This window comes from Mya arenaria, chromosome 14, assembly GCF_026914265.1.
Source record: "Mya arenaria isolate MELC-2E11 chromosome 14, ASM2691426v1".
NCBI lineage: Eukaryota > Metazoa > Mollusca > Bivalvia > Myida > Myidae > Mya > Mya arenaria.
In genome coordinates, this window is record NC_069135.1 from 1,070,554 (window position 1) to 1,086,198 (window position 15,645).

The following is a 15,645-nucleotide window of genomic DNA, read 5'->3' on the forward strand; positions in this document are numbered from 1 at the left end:
TCACCAAAATGTATTGAGAAATAGCCATTTTGTGCACCCTCATACTAAGACGCCTTATATGACGCATGTGTATGTCCGTTTTCTTGCAAATTATTTCCGCTGTCACTGTCCACCAAAACACATAATTTGACGAAAAGTTATTTTCTAACATTTGAAAAAGTATTCGACATATGTACGGAAATTACATTATGCATGCAATCCTCTAACCCTTTCTTTGCCATATAACATACATTTCGACAATAAACATCAAACTTATATTTACTTTCTGTATAATTTAACAAAATGACGCCACACATTAATTTTCTTTCCAAAGATTCATGAAAAGAAAGCATTAGCAAAACACTCCTGTGAAGTAATGATAACACAGAAGTGAACCACCTTTTAATTTTACAAACAGTGACAACTGTTCAAAACAAGCGTGTGTCTACAAACTAAGATGCCGAGGAAGACAGAAATCAGCTGTGGTATTAAGTAGTCATGGGGGTACAAGGTGCAAGTTGTACTCCCTGGCCAACAGTTATACCAGAAGAAACACGTATAAGCGGCTAGCCTAGAATAAGGCTTCGGACAAACATTCAAAAATTCAATAATAATTAATTCTTTTTTTAGTATGCCTCTATAAAATGTTTAAGAGATAAAAAAACATGTGTAATGCTATGTGTTTCTGCTCATTTTTTGACAAACATTGAAAATCAATACCTTTAGAGGAAATTTTATACAGAAAAACAATTGAAACTGAAATAATTGTATTATGTCCGACTCAAACCGTTGAATGATCATTTACCCGAGTCCCATATGGCGATCAGCTAGGTCGATCACGTTAAAAGAACATGAACACCAGTTCATCTTATATTATCATGTATTAAGTAATAATGAGTTTATATATTACACAACGACTCTGACGGATAGACTCTAACAATTAAAAAGTTCAATAATAGTCCGGAAGTACTTGAACAAACAACTGAATGTCCTCTTCATTGAAAGCATCGTACCGTACAAGAATGCATAATAGGCCCATAAAGCAATGTGATTACAGTGCATATATGAAAGTCAGATTTGTCTAGCCATTTCCTGAATCCACTCAGAGTTTAGCAAAGTCCTATTATTCAAAATCAGTTTATACAATAAATATCGCTCTTGTTATGCATTGAAAACAGTGGATTAGTATAAAACTCTATATCATCTAATGTCAGCATTGTTTGACCTATTTTGGTCATAACACTCTTATTTAGGACAAATAGGAATATCATCATGACAAATGCAAACGCTGTACCAAATCGTAGGTTTTACCATTTTTGACATCTCGTTAACTGTTTTCTTTCAAATGTCATTGAAATTGCAATCGCCTTGCATTTCATTTTTTCAGGAATTATTTTTTTTCTAAGATTTTTCATCAATAAAGAAAAGGAATACAACCGTTCAAATAAAGCAAACTTTTCTTTCGATCTTCAAGCTTAAGAAACGTTTAAACATTTATTACTTTATTAAATGCAACATGTCGAACAAAAACAATAATGTTATTGTTCATAATGTGCAGAGGCGCTATGTAATTTCACTAGAAACATACATCGGACAGGGTCGAGATTGATGAAATGGAAATATAATTGTTATTGAACCTTTGTATAAACACAGACTTTATTTCGAAACTTCAAAATCAGGATATAACAATCTGGTAACTTGCTCGGTTAGCGAAAGCACATGGAGTATCAGTGCAATTCATCGAATCCTTACAATAAGCCGCACCTCCAAGCCGATTAAACTGTTATTTCAAGCGAATGAAAAATGAAAGATTTATTTTCAGTGGTACTCGAGGCCTTATTAGAAATAAATAATAGTGCTTGATTATTCAATAGACTTTTTTGTCCGGAATTTCTCCGCGGACTTGCACATTAGCAATATTGTACTTAACACTGGCGCTAATGCCTTATACAACTATACTTGTTAAAATGGCCCACAAGTAAGCTACAGTCGTGGGAGATTGCTTTGTGTATACATAATTTCAATAGAATATGGACAAGTATATGATTGATAATTGAACTACCTTTCTGTTTGAATGACCTCTTTATGAATTGTAAGAACATATTTTTAAGAAGCAAGTAAGGTGTTTACTTCTCGTTAATGGTTGGGTGAAGCGTTTTATAACGTTTAATTAACTGTCAAACGTCCGATTTGATACAAGTAAGTATCAGGTATATTGCTACTTGCATCAAATGATTTCAATACAAATATGTATATGAAAAGTTTCAGAAACAAGCTTTATAGCCAAAAGTTTAAACATAAACCTCGTTTAATAGCACAGTGTAAACGCCAAAGACATAAAACATACCGTTGATTTGTAGGAAGTTATTTTCAGAGGTTAGGTGTTTGGTTATAATGCCCATTTTCCAAATTAGAAAAGTTTATAACTGTTGATAACAAGCTGTGTTTCTGTGTATACGACATAATATCCATTTTGAGCTCCTGCTATAGGAAAGAAAAATATACAAATTGAATCCAGCGTATAGAAGGCTGGTGGCTGTATCATTATTTCCGAATAAAGCAAAATTACTTAATTAAAAGCAAACATTGTATTTAGTTCGTTAAGATTTTTAATTGGTCTTAAAAGAGGCATGGAGTCCATGGCAGGATTCGTTGAAGGTTTGACAAATTAAGTCAGTATTCTAAGTCTACTCCTGATCGCCTTAAAAATGTTTTTCGTTCACTGATGTTCTTGAAACATGCCTAATAAAACTATTAAACCCTAAAGAAATTGGTTATCAAGTGATTTCCAAATAGCCTTTTCGTGACATAAATGCATTGTACAAAATTTACATGTCTGAGGTGTTCCGTTAATGTTTGAGTCATTCATTTTAAATATCAGGATAAAACCACTAACGCCTTTATATTGTTTGTTTTTGAACCTGTTGCTACCGCAAAACCCTTTGTTTTAACAATCAAATAAAAAGCGGACTTCCATTAAACGATTTGGTTAATTGTATTTAAAACAACTAAAAGGATACAACCTTTTGTGGTTTTCACTCAGCAACTCGTTTCCAACAGAAATGACAGACATTTGTTTTGACAAGGTAAACAAAGCTGGGAATGAAATACGGAAATGTCTATGACCAAAGGCACAATTTTAAAAGGTTTCCACAACAATCGTGAGTCCACCCTTACCTTCATCAACATTGCTTCCTTAACGGTAGGTATAAAATAGCTGCGTACGGTTCTGCCTGCTACACTTGTTTAAAACAGGACATCTTGATCCAATTCTTCCTCTCCAGAATGAATTCTGTCTTGTTTCTCACGTGTGTAGGAGTCTTGTGTGGTCTTGTGCAGGCTGCCACCGTGCCGGACACTGATCAGGGTAAGAGTATAAAACATATAAACATAATTATAGTATTTCGGTTGTGTATGATAGATGTCCGTGTATTAGTGTATCTTACAATATACGTCTGTTGTTCAGCTTTATTTTTTATTATTTCCTTGTGTTGTCTGTATCTGGTTGTTGCATGTACAGTTAATTTAGGTTAACATATTTATTAGGTTTGATATGTTAGTTTTATTTGAAGCTGTGCTAGCTCCAATGAGGCTGACATATTTAAATTGGGCTTTGTGATAATTGTTGTAAGATCGAGATATTGTGAAAAACAAAATAAACATTTACAATGTAAACCTAATTTTGATGAATAACTCTAATTTGTTTCTTTCACTGTTATCTTGTGGCGTCCTGTGTCTCGCTTAGTGGATGCTTGGTTTTCACCAGTGTGCCTTTAGAACATTTGACTGATTTACTTACGTGGAAGTCACACTGTATAACACTATTTAATCCAGTAAGAACATACTGTACACAATCAGATGTCTTAAATTAAGTTCATTTAAAAGAATTAAAATTCAATCTTTTATTAAAACAGTACCAAAATTTATTGACCTGCCGTGTTGGATTTATCTGACTTATTTATGAATATATGCAAGTGTTTGATTTGAATCATTTTCCTTGTAATAGAGCATGCGGACCGAAGCATCGTCCTGCCTGGATCAACGCTCACCCGCACATCTTGTAAGTATACATTACTGTATTATAGGATTGTAATACACCAAAGGGATGTCGTCCATAATTATGTATGTTCATTGTTTTATTATATGTGAACGATGGGAGCTGAATTATCTTTACATGCTCAGAAAAAATGAGTATGGTTACATTTCACGAATAATGCATTTCTGGTATACTTATATAATTTTGGCATTTGCAATCATTTACCCAACTGAGCCCTTAACTGCTAATATTATATTATAAAAGTGCAACCAACATATTGACACGTTTCAATTTAAATCTTAGAATATCACTAATATATACAACTACTATTCATGAACCACACAGGCCAATGGCAGGTTGCGACCAACCCTTGCGTAAACAACGCTCTGCAGGCCCTGAATTTCCCCCACCCGAGCGACGCATCAAAGTTTCTCCAATGCGGGCTGTACGAACGAATGTACGTTGTCCAGTGTCCCACTGGAGAGCTCTACGACCAGGCAACATCCTCGTGCATTTCTCCGAAGGTAAGCTAAATTCCTTCCTACAATAATAGGAAGCACAAGAAAATTTGAACACTTGTGCAATGCATTATATCATAGTTATTCATTTTCGGGAACGAAGTCATACGGTTTGTACAAATACAACGTATATAAATTTGCTCATTATGAACTTGCTTGCTTCCTTATATTGTGTGATTTTTGTGCTTGATAGATTTATGTTTTTCTTCCAATGTGAAGAACATATACTAAAATTACTTACAAGACATTTATAAAAGATTACCTGGCCAAAACAGCTACAGTTTCCGTTACTTTTATAGGCGATTGTAGCCCAGCCGACCTACATCGCCTCTCTCGGCATTCCGAGCCCATGCACAGCTCAGAGCCTCCAAGCAGGCCGGATATTCTTCTCCGTTGCGAATAGCAACAAACAATTCATCCAGTGCGACGCTGCCGGTATTGCCCGCGTGATCACCTGCCCTGACCAGCTCATCTGGGACCAGAACAGGCAATCGTGTGTGTACACACTTCAAGGCGGTGTGGCGAACCCTGGTTATCTTCTTGCAGTCACAGGTAGCTTCTGAAGCCAAGTTTTACGAAAAAATGGAAATAAGTTATTGGACTCTTAGAGGTCTTTATCCGATAAGACAGATTTGTTATCCTAAATAAAGGAGAATAAGCGGTGCGGTCGTCAAACTTTTATAGAAATATCATTTTGCTTTTAATAGCCCCGTTTACATACATTTCAGTTAAATTCAAAACATCAACAGTTTATGTCAATTTGTATTAAAGAACAAAATGACTGCGTTTTTGCAGGTTTTTTGAACGGCGCTAATCCGTGTACCGCCCAGGCCATCAGCGCTCAGGCCCTGTTCTTCTCGCACCCCGATCCAACCAAGTTCATCCAGTGTGACCTGCAAGGGAACGCTTTCGTCCAGAGGTGCCCGTCTGGTCTCGTGTGGAACCAGTACTTGGAGACGTGCGCTTCCCAGCTGGCCTCATTCACACTCACTGGACAGACAAACTTATCGGGATAGGTGGTTCTTGAAAAGTTATAGACATTTGTGGCCCTAAACCGGACAACGACCAAAGAACACTTTCTGGTACCATCAACATTTGGTTACAATAAATGCATACTTAAACCTTTAGTCTTATTATAAAATAAATTGATTGGTTATCTTTAAAGTTTTTCAATATTCTAATAAATAGCTGAACACATCAAATATCAATTTGAGCCAATCTGTAACATGTGCAAGAAGACTAGTAAGGATAACAACTTTAAACGTAGAAATGGCCATATCTTATAGATATCTCGTTCGTCCGATTCACTGCACACATTGTTTCTTCTTCAGAAATTCATTTTTCTTTCATTTAAACATTTTATCGTAAAGATACCCTCATTGTATTTATAGAATGCCACTACTGTTTGTCTTCAGTACTACAGGACAAGATCATTACTTAGAACGATACCTACATTTCCTCGGATGAAATGGCTTTTATTAAGAATGTCACTTTTTGACAAAGGTCCACCTTATACCACTCACTCGATAAACACTCCGTGTATCAGAGTTTGCGTTGATAATGTGTCAGTGAGGTTGTAATTTTAGTCTGTTAGATGACCTGAAGTAAAAACTTAATCATGAATATATTAATTTAAGTCATTATACTATTTAACAGTCATCAAAATATAATCATAAGTAGTATTGGGCCTAAAATGGAAAGCGATATGGAAACAAGTTATTTCTTTCATAGTTATAAAGACTGGGTGAAATATCAACATGACTGGAGCCACTCTAGTCCGTACATCATGTAACACCAGTTCTGTACATTTGAATTTTAATAAACACACTTGATTTCCTCAATCTCTATGTACATTAATAGTCAATTATTTGTGTGCAATGGTAGCTAAATATACTCATAACCATGCAAAGAGTTGACTATTGTTATGAGTTATGAAAAAGGCATTTCTGGTTAATTCATTCGGTATGTAAAATCTTATTCCCAGCTGAACCCGTTACTGCCAATACCATGTACATGCAAGCAGCGTACATACACATACAAAGGGAAATCTTAGAATCCCAATATTTAAAATTACAATGTGAGTGAATCTCACAGGTTAGTGACAGGTAGCGACTACCCTTGCGTGAACAACGTTTTGCAATGCCTGAACTTCCGGACGCCAAACAAGCTTCGCCGCCTAGTTCCTCCAGTGCGGACTGTACGGATTTGTTCATTATCCAGTGTCCCGCTGGAGCACTCTGCAATCAGCAACAACATCCTGCCTTATACCAATGGCTAGCTTTACTTATAGCAATTCGAAGCCGCGTGAGAAAATGAACATTAGCATATGAAAGAGAATAAGTGATACGTTTTGTGTACATACAACATAAACAATGTTCCTTAGGCCCTTTCTTTTTGTGTTTAAAAGATATACGTGTTTATTAGATGTTGAAAAGATGCCATGAAATTACTTACAAACATAAATCATTGACTATATATGAACACGTACATCTAGAACATACATCCCGTACAACATCCTTTACCTTTTTGGTTTATAATATAGCCCAACTAACCTACAATCCAGCCAATCTCTCTTGGCCCTGTCCGATTGACTTCAAGTATTTTTTTAAGTGTTTTCCCTGTCAGGATATCCCTATTTTTTAGAATGCTGTTTTAAAGTTTTTTTTATTGATTTTTGAACTCCACGAAACGGTGTTTTTTTATACACTTTTCATAATCCACACATACAATTTTTAATTTGATAAATTGTGTTGTATTCTCCAATTGAACACTTTGACAGCAAACAACTATCAAAATGTTTTCCATTTGTTCATGCCTTTGAGTTCAATCTTTGAACACAAACACATGCATAACACTTCATTAGATGCGAGTTTCATAATGTATTTGATCGTTATATTACATTTAAAGTATTGTGTTTATAAACACTTAAATGACAGGGCATCATAACAGGGTTTTGTAAACAGTTTGACTTATACCAATTAAGTGGATGTTATAAATAGTTCTTAAACTAAATGTGTATTAGTGTAGATGATTGATGGACTTAATTAAACCACCATCTCGTTCACTGAAACGCCTTAACCTCCTAGTAAAATATTCTAAAAACTTCCTTGAAAGTTCACCAACATGATTTTAAAAGGAGTCATTTTTGAGCACTCTCATACTAAGACTTGTTATATAGCTTCTGCTTATAAACAATATAATTAGGTGAACACGGCAGTCTTCTTGCAAATTATTTCCTCTGTTACTCTCGACCCAAATCACCTAATTCGACGAAAAGTTTATTTTCTAACATTAGAGTGTATGCAGATGTGAGGAATGTATGATTGTGTGCAAATACAATTATTATCATTTTCAATTTCTTTGCAATATAGCACACCCTTTCAACAATAAACATGAAAGTTATGTTCACTTTCTGTATAATTTAATAACAAGACGCCAAACATAAATTTTCATTCCAGAGATTAAATGAAAAGTAAGTACATGTATTCGCAAAACACTAATGTAAAGTTAGGAAACACAGAAGTGAACCCCCTTTTTATTCGATAAATAGTTACAACTGTTCAATACAATCGTATGTCTACACACTCTGATTTCAGCAGCCGTTTAAGAAATAATTTAGATGTGGTATTTAGAAGTCATGTAAAAAGATGCAAAGCGCAAATTGTACTGCCTGACCAACAAACAGTTCTGCCGTAGTTGTAGAGTATGTTTTCGGACTAAAATAAAGCCAATATTAATTAATATCTTTTTTTGTTTTAGTATGCCTTTATAATTTATTTACACGATACGAATGAGCATAATTAATGCTGTGTTTCATTTGATTGCTTGACAAATTCAAAATTAATACTTAAGAGGAAACCATATACAAAAAAATATGGAAACTTAACCTGTTGTATAGACATATGTGTCCGACTCGGACCGTTGAATGATCATTTACCTGAGTCCCATATGGCGATCTGCTAGAATGACCACCTTATGAGAACATTTACACCTATATAGTAATGTGTATCTGACTATTTACCAGTTTATCTCACTTAATCATGCATGTGTTATGTAATCATGAGTTTATATATTACACAACGACTCTGACGGATAGACTCTAACAATTAAAAAAGTTCTATAATATTCCGGAAGTACTTGAACAAACTGAATGTCCTCTTCATTGAAAGCATCGTACCGTCTAGACATTTCCTGAATCCACTCAGAGTTTAGCAAAGACCTGATTACTCAAAATCAGTTTATACAATAAACATGGCCTTTGTTATGCATTGAAAACAGTGGATTAGCATAACACTCTATATCATATGATGTCAGCATTTGTTTAACCTACTTTTAGTCATAAAGGTCTTGTAAAACTCACAGTAAGCACTAAATGTTCATGTGTTTTTTGTGAATGACTTTCGAAATAGAGCTAAATTTTACTCATTTTGATAGGAATATCATCGTGACACATACAAACTATGTACCAAATTGTATGTTTTAATATTTTTTTTAAAATCTCGTTAACTTTTTCATTTTCCAATTTCATTGCGATTGCATGCGCCTTTTATTTCATTTTTTTAATGAATTAAGCTTTTCTAAGATTTTTGATATAAAAGGAATAAGAGGAAAAAGGAATAATTCATTAAACCGTTCAAATAAAGCAAACTTTTCTACCGATCTTCAAGCTTAAAGCTGCACTCTCACAGATTTACCTTTTTTGTCTTGGAAAGAGCAAATTTTTGCGTAAATACCTGCAAACCAGTGATGAAAGACTGCTGACAAAAGATCATATCGCAGATTTCATATTTCCGTTCCAGAATTAAGGTTTTATGCATAACACACCATTTTTCTAAACTTTAATATAAAAATCTGCGATCTAATTTTTGTCAGCAGTCTTATATGACTGGTTTATATGCATTTTTTGCATAAATTGACTCGTTCCAAGACAAAAAAAGTTGTCAAAACGTTCAATCTGTGAGAGTGCAGCTTTAATAAACGTTTAAACATTTAAAACTTTATTAAATGCAACACGAATGTCGAACGAAAACAATACTGTTGTTGTTCATAATGTGCAGAGGCGTAATGCAATTTCACTAGAAACATACATCAGACTGGGACGAGATTGATGAAATGGAAATATAATTCTTATTGAACCTATAGATAAACACAGACTTTATTTTGAAACTTCAAAATCAGGATATAAATATTCTGGTTACTTGCTCGGTTAGTGAAAGCACATGGAGTAACAGTGCAATTTATCGAATCCTTACAATAAGCCGAACCTCCAAGCCGATTTTACTGTTATACCCAGCGTAAGAAAAAAGAAAGATTGTTTTTCAGTGGTACTCGAGGCCTTATTAGAAATAAATAATAGAGCTTGATTATTCAATAGACTTTTTTGTCCGGCATTTCTCCGCGGACTTGCACATTAGCATTTTTGTCCTTAACACTGGCGCTAATGCCTTATACAACTATACTTGTTAAACAGGCCAACCAGTAAGCTACGGTCATAGGAGCTTGCTTTGTGTATACATAATTCCAATAGAATATGGACAAGTATATGTTTGATAATTGAACTACCTTTCTGTTTAAATGACCTCTTTATGAGTGTAAGAACATATTTTTGAGAAGCAACTTAGATATTTACTTGTCCTAAATGATTAGATGAAGATTTTTATAGAGTCTAAATAACTGTTAAACGTCCGTTTGTTACTAGTAAGCATCGGGTATATTGCTACTTGCAACAAAATGATTTCAGTACAAATATTTCTATGAAAAGCTTCAGAAACAAGCTTAGTAGCCAAAAGTTAAAAAACGCCGTTTATTGCACAGTGTAAACGCCAAAGACATAAAACATATCGTTGTTTTGTAGGAAGTTATTCAGCGGTAATGTGTTTGGTTTTAATTCCCTTTTCCCGAAAAGGTAAGGTTTATTACTGTTGACAACAAGCTGCGATTCTGTGTATATGAAATAATGTCTAACCCTTTTGTAGGAAAGAAAACTATACAACGAATCCAGCGTTAGAAGGGTTTTGGCGGTACTATTATTTCCGAATAAAGCAAAATTAAAATACTTAACTAAAGGCAACCATAGTATTGAGTTCGTTAATTAGTCTTTTAAGAGGCATGGAATCCATGGCAGGATTTCTGGAAGGCTTTGACAAATTAAGTCAGTATTGTAATTCTACCCCTGATAGCCTTAAAAAATGTTTTTCGTTCACTGAACTTACTTGAAACATGCATAATAAAACTATTTAACCCTGAAGAAACTGGTTTAAGTGGTTTAGGAATAGCCTTTTCGTGACATAATTGCAATAAACAAATTTTACATGTCTGAGATGTTCCTTTAATGTTCGAGTCATTCAGTATAAATATCACGAGTAGGATAAAAAACACTAACGCCTTCAAATTCTTTGTTTTTGAACCTGTTGCTACCGCAAAAACCTTTGTTTCAACAATCAAATAAAAACGGACATCCATTAAACGATTTGGTTAGTTGTATTTCAAACAACAAAAAGGATACAGCCTTTTGTAGTTTTCACTCAGCAATGCTTTTCTAACAGAGAAATGACAGACATATTTTGACATGGTAGAAAAGGCTGGTAATGAAAATACGGAAATGTCTATGATCAAATGCGCCATTTTAAAAGGTTTCCACAATAATCGTGATTCCACCCTTACCTTCATCAACATCGCTTCCTTAACGGTAGGTATAAAAGATCTGCAAACGGTTAAGCCTGCTACACTCGTTTTACACGGGACATCTTGCTCGATTTCCTCCTCTCCAGAATGAATTCTTTCGTTTCTCACGTGTGTAGGTGTCCTGTGTGGTCTTGTGCAGGCTGCCACCGTGCCGGACACTGATCAGGGTAAGAGTATAAAACATATAAACATAATTATAGCTAGTATTTCGGCTATGTATGACATATGTCTGTGTATAGGTGCATCTTACATCATACGTCTGTTGTTCAGTTTTCATTGATTTCCTTGTGTTGTCTGTATCTGGTCGTTGCCTATACATTCAATTTAGTTTAACATGGTTATTAGGTTTGATTCCGTTTTTTTCAAGCTGTGCTTGCTCTAATAAGGCTGACACATTCCATTTTGCGCTCTGGATAAATGTGGTAACACGTGAAAGATTGAGATATTTTGAAAACAAATAACACAGGTTTACAAAGTAAACCTAATTTTGATGAATAACGCTAATTTGTTTCTTTCACTGTTATCTTGTGGCGTCCTGTGTCTCCCTTAGTGGATGCTTGGTTTTTTTTGGCGTGCCTTTAGAACATTTGGTTGATTGAATAGTCCTTACGTGGAAGTAATACTGTACTATATTATTTACTTTAGTAACATACTGTACAAAATCAGAAGTCTTCAATTAAATTAATTTTGTTCAAAAAGAATATTCAATCTTTTATTAAAACAGTACCAATATTAAATGCCCTGCCGTGTTGGGTTTATTTGACTTATTTATGATTACATGCAAGTGTTTAATTTGAATCCTTTTCTTTGAAATAGAGCATGCGGACCGAAGCATCGTCCTGCCTGGATCAACGCTCACCCGCACATCTTGTAGTAGTACGGTACTGTATTATAGGATTGTAATAACTTAAACAATGTCGTCCATAAATATGTATGTTTATTGTTTTATTATATGTGTACAATGGAAGCTGAATTTTTTTACATGCTTGAAACATATGAGTATGGTTAGATTTCACGAATAATGCATTTCTGGTATACTAGTATTATTTTGGTATTTGCAATCTTATGAGCCCCTATCTGCTAATATTATATGAGTGTAACCAGCGTATTTACACGTTTCAATTTAAATCTTAGAATGTCACAACTATATACAATTACCATTCATGAACCTCATAGGCCAGTTGCAGGTGGCGACCAACCCTTGCGTAAACAACGCTCTGCAGGCCCTGAATTTCCCTCACCCGAGCGACGCATCAAAGTTTCTCCAATGCGGACTGTACGAACGAATGTATGTTGTCCAGTGTCCCACTGGAGAGCTCTATGACCAGGCAACATCCTCATGCATTACTCAAAAGGCACGCTAAACTCCTTCCTACAATAAAAGCCAGCAAAATTTGAACACTTGTGCAATGCAATATATCATAGTTATTCATTTTCGGGAACGAAGTCATACGGTTTGTAAAAATAACGTACTTAAATTTGCTCATTATGAACCTGCTTTCTTCTTTTATTTCGTGTGATTTTGTGGTTGATAGATTATGTTCTTGTTCCAATGTGAAGAACATATACTAAAATTACTTACAAGACATGTATTAAAGATTACCTGGCCAAAACATACACACCGTACAGCTTCCGTTACTTTTATAGGCGATTGTAGCCCAGCCGACCTACATCGCCTCTCTCGGCATTCCGAGTCCATGCACAGCACAGAGCCTCCAAGCAGGCCGGATATTCTTCTCTGTTGCGAATAGCAACAAACAATTCATCCAGTGCGACGCTGTCGGAAATGCTCGCGTGATCACCTGCCCTGATCAGCTCATCTGGGACCAGAACAGGCAATCGTGTGTGTACACACTACAAGGCGGTGTGGCGAACCCTGGTTATCTGGCTGCAGTCACAGGTAGTTTCTAAAAGCAAGTTTTAAGAACAAAGGGAAATAAGTAATGGACTCTCAAAGGTCTGAATCCGATAAGACAGATTTGCTATCCTAATAAAGTAGCATAAGCGGTGCGGACGTCAAACTTGTTTATAGAAATATCATTTGGCTTAAAACAAGTTTATTTACATACATTTCAGTTAAATTAAAAAAAATCATCAGATTATGTCAATTTGTATTAAAGAACGAAAATGACTGCGAATTTGCAGGGTTTTTGAACGGTGCTAACCCGTGTACTGCTCAAGCCATCAGCGCTCAGGCCCTGTTCTTCTCGCACCCCGATCCAACCAAGTTCATCCAGTGTGACCTGCAAGGAAACGCTTTCGTCCAGAGGTGCCCGTCTGGTCTCGTGTGGAACCAGTACTTGGAGACGTGCGCTTCCCAGCTCGCCTCAATCACACTCACTGGACAGACAAACTTTTCGGGATAGATGAGAAGTCATCGACATTTGTGACCCTAAACCGAACAATGACCAATGAACACTTTCTTGAACCATCAATATTTGGTTACAATAAATGCATGCTTAAAGCTTTAGTCTTATTAAAATACATTGATTGGTTATCCTTAAAGTTCTTCATTATTCTAATAAATAGCTGAACACATCTACTATCAACTTAAGCCAATCTGTAACATGTGCAAGAAGTCTAGTAAGCACAACAACGTAAAGGTTAATGTGAGTTTGTGTTACATCACATGGTTCAACACACAATTAACGAGAGACAAACATACAGAAATGGCCACACTTCATAAATATCCCGTTCGTCCGATTCACTGCATATATTGTTTCTCTTCAGAAATTCATTTTTTTTTCATATAAACATTTTACCGTAAAGATACCCTCATTGAATTTATAGAATGCTGCTACTATTTGTCTTCAGTGCTACAGGACAAGAACACTACTTAGAACGATACCTACATTTCCTCCAATGAAATGGCTTTTATTAAGAATGTCGCTTTTTGAGAAAAGTCCACCTTATACAACTCTAACGATACACATTTCGTGTGTCAGAGTTTGCGTTGATAATGTGTCAATGAGGTTGTAATCTAGGTCAGTAAGATGACCTGAAGTAAAAACTTAATCATGAAGATACTACTTTAAGTCATTATACTATTTAACAACCATCAAAATATAATCATAGTAGTATTGGGCTTTTCACCTTTGCGTGGTCATTGAAAAATTGAGTAAGAACTCATCGAGTATTTCAACTTTTTCATAGACACATATGTATTATTCAGACAAACAGAAGAAACAGGGGGTGGGTGCGAGTACATTATTTGACCTGTGTGACATCAAGTGCTGACGTCATTTGCCTGTGTGCGGAGAGATGTAAATAAGCCGTTGTGTGAAGCAGACGTGATGAGAACACACTTAATAACATTGTGCTCACATACTGAAATGAACGGCAAAATCAGACGATGTAAAAACTAGAAATAATTGAAGACAGGAACTATTGCCGTCTTATTCCGACAACACGTGAGAAAAAGTTTGCTGTTTTTATTTCAAATAATGTTGCACGATATTATTTGACTATCATTGACAAATGACAAAACATATGTTTTATTGAGGATAAAGCCCTCAGGTAATTAGTATTCCCACTGGGGCAATTATCATCCAAACTCCATGTTCAGCAAAAGTATTATTAATTAACTAGAAAGATAACGATTTACTGTATATAATCGGCAGCAATGCAGCGGGTGCTTGAGTTTGTTTTATTTGTTGGTAAATAGAAGTATATCATTTGGTTACTAGCAATTCTATTAACTTACCTTAAAATGGAAAGCGGTATGGAAACAAGCTATTTCTTTCATAGTTATAAAGACACCAGGTGAAATATCGACATGCCTGTGGCCACTCTCTTCCGTACATCATGTAACACCATTTCTGTAGCATTGAGTGATTATAAACATAATTAATATCCTCAATCTCTATGTACATTTAAAGTCAATTATATGTTTACAATGTTATATGTTATGAATAAGGCATTTCTGGTTGATTCATTCGGTATCTGAAGTCTTTTTTCCAGCTGAACCCGTTACTGCTAAAACCATGTGCATGCAAGCATCATACATACACGTTAACAGGGAATCTTATAATACCAATGTTTAAAGTTACCATGTGAGTGACTCTCACAGGTCAGTGGCAGGTAGCGACTTACCCTTACGTGAACAACGCTTTGCAAGGCCTGAACCTCCGGGCGCCAAACGAGCTTCGCCGCCTAGTGCCTCTAGTGCGGACTGTATGGATTTGTTCATCATCCAGTGTCCCGCTGGAGCACTCTTCAATCAGGCAACAACATCCTGCCTTGCACGAATTCCAAGCTTTACCCAAAACCGCACGAGAAAATAAACATTTGTACAATGTATATGAAAAGGAATAAGTCATACGTTTTGTATACATATACAACATAAACAATATTTCTTTATGCCCTTTCCTTTTGATAGATATACGTGTTTATTAGATGTTGACAAGATGCTTGAACTCTTTTTATAAG

General features: G+C 35.4%; 2 protein-coding genes across 2 annotated transcripts; both read left to right on the plus strand.

The window, feature by feature from the left end:
• Positions 1–3,264: 3,264 nt before the first annotated feature.
• LOC128217415 (uncharacterized) lies at positions 3,265–5,549 on the plus strand. The gene is made up of 5 exons (XM_052924557.1): positions 3,265–3,346; positions 3,986–4,039; positions 4,361–4,539; positions 4,833–5,085; positions 5,329–5,549. Exons 1-5 carry the CDS (start codon positions 3,265–3,267, stop codon positions 5,547–5,549), a joined length of 789 nt encoding a protein of 262 aa, XP_052780517.1.
• A 5,552-nt stretch (positions 5,550–11,101) lies between these two features.
• LOC128217421 (uncharacterized) lies at positions 11,102–13,583 on the plus strand. The gene is made up of 6 exons (XM_052924564.1): positions 11,102–11,117; positions 11,334–11,384; positions 12,034–12,087; positions 12,394–12,572; positions 12,865–13,117; positions 13,363–13,583. Exons 1-6 carry the CDS (start codon positions 11,102–11,104, stop codon positions 13,581–13,583), a joined length of 774 nt encoding a protein of 257 aa, XP_052780524.1.
• Positions 13,584–15,645: the final 2,062 nt, after the last annotated feature.

What these genes read in the sequence shown, in the direction of transcription:
- LOC128217415 (XM_052924557.1), top strand. Translation starts at nt 3,265, where the DNA reads ATGAATTCTGTCTTGTTTCTCACGTGTGTAGGAGTCTTGTGTGGTCTT. An exon ending in AACGCTCACCCGCACATCTT is followed by an intron (nt 4,040 to 4,360) that starts GTAAGTATACAT and finishes TGAACCACACAG; the next exon opens with GCCAATGGCAGGTTGCGACC. An exon ending in CCTCGTGCATTTCTCCGAAG is followed by an intron (nt 4,540 to 4,832) that starts GTAAGCTAAATT and finishes TTACTTTTATAG; the next exon opens with GCGATTGTAGCCCAGCCGAC.
- LOC128217421 (XM_052924564.1), top strand. An exon ending in CCTCATGCATTACTCAAAAG is followed by an intron (nt 12,573 to 12,864) that starts GCACGCTAAACT and finishes TTACTTTTATAG; the next exon opens with GCGATTGTAGCCCAGCCGAC. An exon ending in TTATCTGGCTGCAGTCACAG is followed by an intron (nt 13,118 to 13,362) that starts GTAGTTTCTAAA and finishes GCGAATTTGCAG; the next exon opens with GGTTTTTGAACGGTGCTAAC.